Below are 12,452 nucleotides of genomic sequence, written 5' to 3' on the forward strand. Positions count from 1 at the left end.
CTGTCGACCTCATAAAATTGTTCGGCCGTCAGTTGAGATGATGCACATCAAATTTGGCTCAATTCCGACCACTAGAAGCGAAGTTATCGCAGTAGAAATATTTCTAATTCCATGATTTTATAATAAATAATCGAATAGTTGGTCACCGTAAATACTATTTTATTCAAATCCGAATTTTTCTACTGCAATAACTTCGCTTCTAGAGGTTGGAATTGAGCCAAATTTGGTGTGCATCATCTCCACTGACAGACTAACAATTTATCAAGTAGCCAGTGAAACTTGAAAAATAAGTTTTTTTTCAACAGCCCTAGCGTCCGCTTCTATTAATACTGTTTCAGTGCGTTCAAACGAACGGTGAGGCGGCTTCTCCCGTTTGTACACGAGAGAAAATTACCAGTAGACATTGAATTCCACCTTCCAAACGCAACAACGCTACAAATTGCGGAATTGCAAATCAGCTCAGACGTATTGGAGACTTAATCGGCATTTCGAAAGGATGAACTTCTAATTTTAAAAGTGGGGGTTCGACCACCTCGTGTGCGCTACTGTCGTCATCACAAGAAAAACACCACACGACAATCCACCCACCTCGGCGCATTCGAAAAGATGTTATCCCCATCCCCGCGGTTTGCGTGATTCTGCTGAAAATGAAAAATATTCTCCACGTTTCCATCGGGCGAATCTTCGTTTTTATCTTCAGGCCGGTAAAAGGGATTACTAGACGAGTAGAAAGGGTTTGTGTTGCTCAACTGGGGCGACCGGGGCATCGGAGACGGGTTAGGGTGGGGAAAAACAGAATGCCGGGCCATGTCCGCGTCGTCGAAACTTTCCATGGCGGCGGGTTTGCGATAACTGGTGGGCGGGTCCAGGTCCAGCGTTTCGATGATCGGAATTTTAGGCACCACGGGACTCTCGTGGGTGACAGACTCCGGCCCTTGCGGATAGGAGGGCGGCGTGCGCGCGTCCTGCGTGCAAAGTCGCGAATGAATTCGCAGCAAATTAGTGGGAATGATTTCGTCGTACCTGAGGTAATCTTGCGTTTGGTAACGGGCCCGGTTTGTTTTTGGGCGGCACGTACATCTCCTTGGCGTGGTCTCGGTGCCAGTTATCAATTGTCGTTAATGGTGCTGGAATAGAAACAAGCGGTTAGCACAGAAATATCAAGATAACCTACAAAATCTCAGTGGTCGATATTTATTAGGTTGTTTGACAAATTCATCAGTCGTACAATTGTTCCCAGAGTCTTCGGTATTTCAGACTTTCGCACCACACTGGTTCATTGCTTTGAGAAAATGCTCAAAAGTTGTGTTTGGAGTAGAATATAAGTAAAGGTTTGCACACAAAATGGTTGCCGGTGAATTCGGCATTTGGTGAAATCGGAATTAGAAATGTATTGTATGTATTCATAAATTCGTAAGTAAATGTTTCGTTCAATTCAGGCTTCAATTGCGATATACAGCACAACGGCCCTGGTATGTACACATCAATGTGTTTAGGTTATTTACTTCATTGCTTCCTTGGAAATAGCTACTTCTGCTGGCACGAAAGTACAAATTTATAGCGTTACGGTACTTCCATTTCTCCTTGAACACGCACTCAAACCGCTAGGACAGTTTTTCCAATACTCGCGCTGCACGCTGGCACGCAGGAAAATGACGATATACAATCGTATAGTACATTCGTTTTGAAATGAACCCGAATATTACAGGCTGAAAGATGTCGGTAGTAGAGAATTTACAAACATATAATGGACAATTCAATTTGTGTGAAAAACTATTCATTTGTGTGCCTTGGAGTTGACTTTATCAAAAACCGCCAACCCGGTTTGTGCCTACAGACATATTTTGTGTATTAGCTGAAGATAGCAGGCTACATTGAACGTAAAAGCCCTCACTCAGATGGATTTCTTGCTTGTATAATGTAGATTAAAGTTCTATGCCTCAAACAGTCTCTGCAAATGACAATCATTCCACGCGAACTTACCGTCGCGATAGTTTGGCTTCACTCCAGATCCGAGCGAAGAACTGTCGTCGCTTTCGCTAGCGCTGCTGTGCACGACCATGGTCACGTTGGACGCCATTTGCGCGTGCTGGGGAGCGGTTCGATACACCGAGGCCGTCTCCTAGGTAGAGAAAACATGCGGAAACTGCTTTTGAGACGCGCGGCAAACGATACTCACCTGGCGAGCTTGGATTGGTCCGTCGTCTTGTTCTGAATCTTGGTCTGTATTGGTGAACGCAAGAAACATTAAATTCAGGACTACGGTTCATTTTCGGCGTACCAGAAAACGAATAGAAGATTAGAAGGAATTCGCCATAAAGTACAATGCAACTGCGTTTACTACGTTAGCATGTACTGTAGTTGGTAAACGCTCGGCTAAATAATGGCAAAATTGTGATTTTTACCAGTGACAAATCATTTCGCTGAAAAAACTGAGGGACAAAATCTTGACTCTTTGACAAGATCGTCAATTTTTCGAGAAAAAAAGCCATTTTGAACGGAAAACATTTTTGGTTTCTAAATCAGTTTAAAGTTTGATGCTGTATATCTCTCTTATCAATGGACAAGTATCCTGTTAATTGGGATTCTATCAAATTATACTGGCAAATATGGATTCAGAAACATCTCTAGCATTGACACCTGATTCAGCATTGTGGTGAGAAAGTTGCGTTTTTGCGAGCAGTAATTTGAATGAAAAATTGTGTGTTTTTTTCTAAATAAACGATCCGATCGACAAATTGAGTGTGCGTGAAAGCTTTCTAAATCAGTTTAAATTTTGGTGTTTTATTTCTACGCCTTATTTCTCTCACATTTTGCAATTGAAATAGCGACCGATTCAGCAGTTGAATGAGAAGTGGAAAATCATGGAAGTGAGGAAGTCGGTGGCGAATTGTTTGAGTAAAATAAATTTTTCAATTTGATGGTGACAATTCACGCGAGTGCAAAAATTGTGTTTTTTGAGTGACGAGTTCTTTGAGTGGAAAAATCCTTATTTTTGAGTAAAAAATTGCCGTGTAATTACTAATCAATGAAGAAGACTTCGGACAATTCGTACTCACATCTACAGAAACCCACCTTCGAAACTCTGTCTGTTGGCAACCAACGGGGGCACGTTCCTGTGCTGATATTCCAAGTTGTCCGCTGAGCCCGACGTGTGGACCTCCGCTCTTAACGGGGTGGGGTGGTATTGGGACAGGACGGGGTGAGCAGCCGGGGCGAGTTGGGTGCGTTGCAAACTGATCTGACTGCCTCGTTGTTCTTGAATGTATTGTAACGAACCGTAGGGGGTGTCGACTGGAGAATGGAATGCCATGGTAAATATCACTGCGACAACCTGATCGGTCATTGAATGATATATTCATATTGAAATAAACCCGAACATTTTCGTGAACTAGCATAGTATTGAAAAAAGACATTGTCGATCACAGGGTTGGAATGACTCCCGTTATTAGAGCCCTGTGATATACAATGTTTTGTACATTGTAATTTCGCGGAATATAAAGTAACCAGACTCTTGTTATTTCTTCTATTGGTACTGGCACTTGAAAATGCCACCAGAAAATGTTAATACTGAGGAAAATTAGTATATTTCAAATGCGAACCATTCGATATCAGCAAAAGAGTTATAAAAAGTGGTTTTAACAAGATTTTAACTCGAAACTGAGCAGTAGGGCTCTTCAAAAATGACTTTTTTTCTCAAATTGTACTGGCTACTTGATTAAATTGTTAGGTTACACACAAAATTTGGTTCAATTCCAGCCAGTAACCGCTTTGCTATAGAAGAAAGTTTCTATTTATTATATAAAAATAAATAATAAAAAATTTGAAAATCTTCTGTTCACCTCATGAAAGTGTTAGGTTGTCTATTTGGTTCAATTCCAACCAGTGGAAGCGGAGTTATTGCCGTCGAAAAATTCTGATTTGAATAAAATAGTATTTACGGTGACCGATTCTTTGTTTATTTATTATAGTTGTGCTCACCGTAAATACTATTTTATTCAAATCAAAATTTTTCGACGGCAATAACTCCGCTTCCATTGGTTGGAATTGAACCAAATTTGGTGAGCATCGTTTCTATAGACAACCTAACACTTTCATGAGGTGAACAGAAAATTTTCAAATTTATTATTTATTTTTATATATTAAATAGAAACTTTCTCCTGTAGCAAAGCGGTTACTGGTTGGAATTGAACCAAATTTCGTGTGTAGGCTTAAATTAGGTAACCTAACAATTTAATCAAGTAGCCAGTACGATTTGAGAAAAAAAGTCATTTTTGAAGAGCCCTACTGAGCAGTCGACGCAATGACTTGGACTCGGACTCGAGTCATAATACCATGACTCGGACTCGACCCTCTGCTCGCTGACTTGGACTTGACTCGGTGGTGAATTTAAAATGACTAGACTTGACTCGAGTCAAAACTGTACAAATGAGGTTGACTTACGACTCGGAACCTTGCGACTTGGTTACAAGCCTGATATAAATTATATCTAACAAGAACAAAGTAAAAAAACACTACATCCTACCTGTGGATGAGCTCGAATTAGTCAACGACCTCTCGACGGGCGTGTGCGTCTGCCTCACTGTGGGTAAAGGTTGAAAGTTCTCGTCGACCCCAGACAGAATCTGATTGCTGTGGTTTAAACGAGGCGGGTACGACACCGGCCTGTGATGCCTGGGGTTGGGCTGCTGCCCCGAATGTCTGATATGGGGGCCCGGAGCGGGCTCCTGCATGCTGGTTTGCTCTTGTGACAGTTCCTGAATGTAGGCGTGGACGGATTGTAGCGCTGCGGGCTGCCTCTGTGGCATGACGGCCTGAAATAAGAATTGATTGCAAGCAAATTGCTAAATCCGTGTTAACAGTGCTCGAATCTGAACCACCTATTCATTCGAGTCAAGAAGTGGAACTTAATTTTTTGGAGTACTGAACTTACACGCTCATTGCCACTAGGAGACTCGAGACTAGGACGGCCGCCAAGACAGACATTTCATTATAACTTCGATGGATGATAAAGTCACCACATTGTTGGTATTCCATCTATCAGTCCTGATGCTTGGAAAATAGGGCCAGAAACTGTTAAGACTGAGGAAAATTACGATATTATGAATGCGAGCCATTCTATATCACTCATGTTTAGAAAAGTGGGTTGAATTCAACACAAAACAGAACAGTGAACACAATGACTTAGGCTCAGACTTGAGTCACAACACTATGACTCGGACTCAGCACTCTACTCGCCAACTTGGACTCGGACTTGGACTCGGTGATGAATTGAAAATGACTCGACTTGACTCGAGTCAAAACTATAAAATTGAGATTGACTTACGACTCGGAACTTTGTTACTTGGTAACAACCCTGCTAAGCACCCACCATTTGCGGCCTGTGCAGCCCTTCCACACTGGTACAAACGCCACGAATCACCATCGGATTCATCTCATCCACGTCACGCTGCTCATGCACGTGATACGCTCCGTCTTCCGCAACTGTCGGGTGAAGATGCGCCCTACGCTGGCCTGGCACCGCGCTCAGTCCGTGGTGTAGGTCTGGGGTGCTTGCGGACACTCCCGTGTGTCGGTGAGCGCTGAGGTCAGGCGTGCTGGTGCTGTTGTTGCGTGGGTAGGGCGGGGGAGGTTTTGTGTAGTGTCGTAGCAGCTGGAGTTCAGACCCAGAGTAGCCTTTGACCTGCGAAAGAAATATGAATCATATTTTTAACTAAAAATTTCAATCCGAGATATTTTTACAAATTCATTTTTCTCAAAACAGCGTAATTTCAACTTATCGCCTTCAATTAGCTCTTTGATCTAAATACAAATACATGCTCATCTCCTTCAATTAGGATTTACATCAATCATATTCTGATATTGTAAAATTTGGAATTTTATGGTGGAACAAGCCCTACCAGCGTTGATCAAATAAAAAAACGCTTTAGTTATATGATTGCGTATGGAGTTGTTAGATATCTTGTATTCTTGTCAAATGTTCAATTTTGAGGTACATAAAGATGATCGAGTTATAACCACAGTTGCCATTTCAGTTGTGTCGTCTAATTAACTGCTATCAACTCAATGCCGTCCGAACCAGTCAGTTTGAAACCGCCATTCCACAAATATTGACATTGCCCTCTCTTTTCACACGTTCCATCGAAACTAAGTCGCTTTCTCCCATATTACTCGATAAACAGCTCGTACCACGGAAACTGAGAACGAGAGGGGTCCCCGTCACTTCAAATACAAGCATTGCGAAGAAGGTTTCGACAATATTGCGTATCCGACAGATTCAATCCCAAGTCAAGTATTTAGATTCAATTCGAAATTTAGGCCTGGTTTCACTATGACGTAATGCGTAGTAAGTGCGAATTGCAAAGTTCAAATATGTACCTTTCGTAGCATCACAAAGAAAAAATATGCCAGTCATACTTGGGAAAATATATGTTTTCTTCATAACTAACCCTTAATATGACATATGTGAAACTGCGCAGGATGAATCACCACTCAAAAATGTCCGGTATCCCGAACATGTTTTGAATCCTATGATAAAAACCAATCTTGAGTTTCAAGGCTTCAATGTGGAGATATATTGCCGAAACCCTGATTTTTGCCATTAAAACAGTTGGTTGTCGAAAAAGGGTGTGTATAACTTTGGTACTGGAAGATTACAACTCAACTCAATACAACCAATACTCGGCCCAAACAACGACAAGCAAAGAGCTGACCAGTTATAACCCCCTGCGTTTGTTTTTTGTCGCTTAAAATCATTCCAATTTAATTATTTGCAACGAGTGGAACACATTTTTATATTCAAGGAAACCGTGAAAAAAACGCTTCTTTACGCCCAAGTACGAATCAGTCCTCATTCGAACCTCGAGTGCACGCTACAATTATCAACATGATATTGAAATACACCCTAACATTTTCGGCTGACACTCGTGAGGGGTAATAATCAAAAACTAGAAGAGAATTGAAAAGAAAATTGTATGTCAACAATAGAATCACCAAAAGACTTGGCGACATGAAAATTTGGTGTCGAAGAAATCAAATTTGGTGATACGATTGTTGATATACAATGTTCTTTCCAATTCTCTACTAGTGGCTGACAATTACAACTGACAAGTGACAGTCGAAAATACTCGGGTATAATTCAATATGAATATCCGATTCAAAAGCATACCGGTACCAAAGTTTGTACCTCTAAGTGTATCTTCAAATTATTCTCCTAATCAACTCCACCACTGCGCTCGAAATCGTTCCAACATTTGACCATGTGACACTATCAAAACGAAAATTGAGCATACACCACTTAAGACTTTATACTCCAAACTAGCCCTAACATTAATACCAATCCTGAAATTAACCTGTATTTATCTCCAAACCCTAACCTAATCCTAAAGCAAATCCAAAACTATATCCGAACTGGAGTACAGTCTATCCCACAAACCTGTTGCAATGAATTGGCAAGCTCAGGCGTGCTAGCAGCCAACAACGGGTTCCCCTGCGCGCCCCCTACGTGACGCACACCCCTTTCCTTTGCATGCTGCTGACGTTCGACCACATACTGCCCCGGATGCTGCCCCGGCAAGCCGTGCGCCGCTTGCAGTGACTCGTGAGACGATTCGACGGCCCTGTGTATTTGAGTCTGTGACGAGGGCAAGTGGGAGGACGAGTCCACGCGTTGCGCCCCGCCGTACAAATACCGCAGCGGCGGGTTTTGCGGGGGGTAGTGCGCGTAGTGTGGACCGTGGATAGCTTGATGCAGAAGTTCTTGCTGGGAGTATATCATAGAATGGGGGCGCGGCTTCATCGGGCCGTCTTGCATTTCTGAAAGTATCACAGGGAGATGGTGATCTTCGCAAAAAAAGCAATCGACCAGACTTACACAAGATAATTCTAATTGTTTAGTTAGACTATAGAGCGAAGAAATGGCAGTAATCTAATAATAATATAATTTGAGAAATGTTTCTGTGCTCCAATTTAAATCCTAATATAATTTCTGGGTCTCCTGAAAATGCTACAGGAGAGCAGGACAGTGCGGAACGAGCCAAGTTCGGTGTAGAGACATCTTGCATCGTCATGCTCTATCAGAACGAACCCTGATTTTATACTAACTGAGCATGATGCAATTAACCAACAAATTTGGCTTGATTCCAACAAGTAGAAGCAAGGTTAGTGGAGCGCAAACTTTTGGATCGGAAAAAAATAGCGTCCACGGTGGCATATTCTTTAATTACTATTTATTATAGATCTTCCAACCTATGATTAGAAATCTTAAATATTGCACATTTTTTGAAATTTTCAATATTTATTTTTAATAAATAAATCCAAAATTTTCCGCCGCAATAGGGTTACCATACATCCTTTAGGAGGATTTGTCGTCCTTTTTCCGGTTTTTGAAAATGTCCTCGTTCACAGCTTATAGAGATAAGACGGTGGATAGATTAGAGTGGGCATGACGCTAAATAGGGGTTCGAACGAAAGTGACTAACTTTCTTCTTTTTTAGTCAACCAACGTAAAGTGTGAAAAGCCGGAAAGTTTACCCTTTTTTAGCAAAATGTCGTGAAAAATTTACCATTTTTCCGGATTTTACTCCGGTATTCTAAGTCTGAAAATTTTCCACTGGTTGGGATTGAACCAAAATCGGTGTGCAGCGTGTTTTAAGGTACGGTTACCTAACAATTTTATCAGAAAGACAGTAAAATTTGAAAAAAAGTGATTTTTGAACTACTGACCCCCTCAGTAAAGCAGCTGAAACCATAAGCTCACGAAAATAAGAAACAAAACTTGCATGATACCTGAAACGTCGGGCTGTTTCTGTCGCCTGGCGACAACCTGATTCTCCAAATAACTGCTATACCTCCTCCTCTGCTGAACGGCTTGATCGTAATCCGGGGTTCGCCGATAAACTGGGACCCCGTTGCTGGCGTGATGCCGGTCAGAGCTCAGCGATAAGTTACTGGTTTGAAACATAGAGGGTATAAAATGTTTGACCCTCAATCTGCGTACTATTACAGTACCTTGATGCGGGCGATCTTTGGTTGAGTTGCGTTTGTGAATGTCCCAGCGAGTTGATACTGGGCGAGCTGTACATGCTGCCGCCCGGCACATATCCGTTCGGATAGCTGCAATTTCACAAACACACGATTTCATTGGTCATGGATTGGTCGTATCGTCACGTACGAAATACGTAGTACAAAGCTATTTGCGTTAGTGGAAATGATATTGATGTGTGAAGTCATGGTCTACCGACAACATTGTCACAGAATTCAAACAGCATTGGCACAAAATTCAAAGAAATTGGTATGATCAGAAATATACTAATTGTCTTTAGTGTCATGAATTCGCGATAGTATGCCACTGATCGCAAATAACAGGCGACTGTAGCGTAACAATCTAGACTGCATTGCATCACCACAATCTTTGATGATACTTCATGATAACCCGATGTGTCTATGACTTACCCGTATTCTGGTTGGACCGGTGGTACATTGAGGCTTGTCTGAGATACGTAGACATCATGGAGACTGGTTTGCGATGTGTAATATTGAGTGTCGGCGTGACGTCCGTACGTCTGCAGGTTTTCTGATGAAACAGAAACGCATTGACGATAGTGAATATCAATATTTAATAACGCCTAGCTTGCTAGATATGAACGGGTATTGAAACAAAGAAAAAACATCAATAAATATCAATTTTCGACGGAAGATTATTGTTTCGATAGTTCAGTTTCTGGATTCTACTGCAACCCATCCGGTTACTGTATTATTACATTCACAAAATTGCAATAATACCAACATTATTCCACATTGATATCACTGTCATCCATACTCAAACGCTTTCGCTGTGACTTTTCAGTAACCACTGGAATATCTACTGCTCAAATAGCAGCACACACAAGAGTACAATATAACGTGATATTTATCTTATGGACAATCCCCACATGTAACAATCGTGACAGATGTCTGACAAGTGACAACACTAATAACAATGGCAATTCATTACCTCAATCAAGGATGGGCGAATTGATTCAAAGACTGAAATTTGGATAGAGTAAAGAAGTTACACGCCCTAGCCAGTTGGAGTTATGTAACCGGTGAGAATTGTAGTTTCTATGCTTCCAACTTTGTAGAAGCCTTGAAATCGAAATCAGTAGCAACACAGCATTGAAAGCCAAGACCAACATTTCATTGAAATTTCAAAGAATAGTAAAGTAACCACACTATTGGGATTTCGTCTATTGGTACTCCTACCAGACATGGGGTAATCGCGATTAGTAATCGTAATCGATTACCGGTACAGCATTTTCAAATAATCGTATTCGCAATCGATCACATTCGAAAAAATCCCGAAGTAATCGTAATCGTAATCGACTACTTCCCATATTTAATCGATTTTTTTGCGAAAGAACGATTACTTTTTATTTGTACAAGGACTCTGACATAAACTGAACACTCGTGAACAAGGAAGAGTTATTATATCAGTTATTGAGAGCGTAAACGTCTGATTTTCAAATGCCGCTGGTCATTATTACGTCAGAGGTAGCCTATTAGCTTTGCTCGTCTTTGCGTAAGAAGTGTCCACACATAGTAAATAGATATTCGATGTACACTAGTGTTATTGTAAGAAACCCACAATGTTGTATATCGGGTTATCAACACATTTCAGACACCACTACCTTGCAACAGGATAATTATTCACCTCTCAGCCTAAGTTAAAATAGCAACTTTTGCATTGATGTTTGGTTCTGCTTAGTTAAACTATACAATGTAATAGTTCTAATTCTATAGTTGAATGCAGTTTCACCGTGCTGCTAGGCGAGCAGTAGGCCTATATGGTACGAACGTACACCAGACAAAGGTTTGAAATTTTGTACTCGTCAAATAAAACATTACGGGTTTCCACAACGAAGCATTAAAATCAACTGCTGCTGATATATATCGTAACCGAGCCGTTGTTTTGCCGTTTTCGTAATGGAAGCTTGCATTACATTATCTGCATCAAAGTGACTGTTCACTATCTCGTATTCTCATATTATTCTACTCAAAACGGACGCAAATCGCTGTTTCACAATTCTTTATTGAAGATTTGGACCTGCCGCCATGGCCATCGGCTTATATACCATGTTAGCGTGGGTTGTAGCTAGAATCAGGATAAAAACAGCAAAAGTTTACCCCACCCAAACATTGGCCTTAGGCCCCCATAGAGTAGGCAATTTTGAAGTTGAAGATTGAATTTAATCAATAGCCTAATATTGGTAATTGCATTATATTGCGTTTTTAATCCTTTCTCAGAGCCCGATGGCCAGATTTACCTGAAGAGCAGGGGGCGCGTAATTCATAATTATAACATCTGGTAGCTTGGAATAATTACTTTATTCTATACATGTTGTTAATTCGTGACCTCCGGTCTGTTATATAGCCAAATGATATTGATAGTAGTGGCCCAAACATAGCAGAATAAAAGAAAAACTTGCGTGAGACGCACACACAAATTGTCATGTCTAATGCTCTGTGGGTGCCAGGGTGGCATTTGCATCGTGGGCTCCGATTGCAAGGAATAGACTGTTAGTCACGCCCACCCAGCGCGGCTATTGACAATGGACACATTATCTAAGTTTCGGCCGATGTCTTTCTTTAGTAGCACACTTCGTGGAGTCTCGTGTTGGCCGAAACTGCACATGTCTTTTGATGTGTCGAGGAGCGGTATTGACTGGCACCTAGATGCCTATTACTATGAATTATACAAGCCTTATTTCTTATGAGGGAGACGTATGCATTTTGAAATCAAGCTATACATTTAAATCGCAAAGCTCAAAGAGAATATCCAAGTTTATGAAATCTATCGCAAATACTCTTCTAATTTATGTTGGTTTACGAAATACTTTGAGTACCCTCCACTCCAGCCACGCTCCCAACCCTATTGGGGAATTTGGGGTGTGGCAGTTATGGACCTGGCAAGAATGCAAAACATTGTGTGCGATAAACTGTCCTCTATAAAATGGGCAATGGGTACATTATGACGTAACAAGGAAATGTCCCATCTTTTGTAAAGACAATTGTTATATCATTAGGCCTTTTCAGCGCAATCCATGTATTGTCTTCCAATACAACTACTACGATGCAAAATAAATGTAATCGTGATTACTTTTCCAATGTAATCGTAATCGTAATCGACTACTTCCTGATTTTGCTGTAATCGTAATCGCGTGATTCAGAAGTAATCGTAATCGCAATAGATTACATTCATGAAGTAATCACCCCATGTCTGAGTCTCCTACTTGAAAATGCGACCACGAACTGCTCAAAGTGAGGAAAATTACAATATTATGAATGCGAACCATTTGATATCACCAAACAGAGTTATAAAGTGGGTTTAAGAAGACTCTAACTGGAAACTGAGCAGTGAACACAATGACTTGGACTTGACTCGGTGGTGAATTGAAAATGACTCGACTTGACTC

General features: G+C 41.1%; 1 protein-coding gene across 1 annotated transcript in view; it reads right to left on the reverse strand.

The window, feature by feature from the left end:
• LOC145436976 (tyrosine-protein phosphatase non-receptor type 21-like) overlaps positions 1 to 12,452 on the reverse strand; it is a 36,289-nt gene that overhangs the window by 7,301 nt on the left and 16,536 nt on the right. Inside the window, exons 11-21 of the mRNA XM_080314158.1 lie at positions 9,454 to 9,574; positions 9,010 to 9,114; positions 8,788 to 8,948; positions 7,436 to 7,815; positions 5,372 to 5,683; positions 4,526 to 4,814; positions 3,076 to 3,294; positions 2,180 to 2,223; positions 1,984 to 2,122; positions 1,024 to 1,127; positions 589 to 965 (exon numbers count right to left, since the gene is read on the reverse strand). Of these exons, the coding sequence (XP_080170284.1) occupies positions 589 to 965; positions 1,024 to 1,127; positions 1,984 to 2,122; positions 2,180 to 2,223; positions 3,076 to 3,294; positions 4,526 to 4,814; positions 5,372 to 5,683; positions 7,436 to 7,815; positions 8,788 to 8,948; positions 9,010 to 9,114; positions 9,454 to 9,574 (2,251 nt within the window). The remainder of the gene's footprint in view (positions 1 to 588; positions 966 to 1,023; positions 1,128 to 1,983; positions 2,123 to 2,179; positions 2,224 to 3,075; positions 3,295 to 4,525; positions 4,815 to 5,371; positions 5,684 to 7,435; positions 7,816 to 8,787; positions 8,949 to 9,009; positions 9,115 to 9,453; positions 9,575 to 12,452) is intronic.

This window comes from Botryllus schlosseri, chromosome 4 (assembly GCF_051294905.1).
Source record: "Botryllus schlosseri isolate E-star chromosome 4, Bs_hap1, whole genome shotgun sequence".
In the NCBI taxonomy this organism is placed as follows: Eukaryota; Metazoa; Chordata; class Ascidiacea; order Stolidobranchia; family Styelidae; genus Botryllus; species Botryllus schlosseri.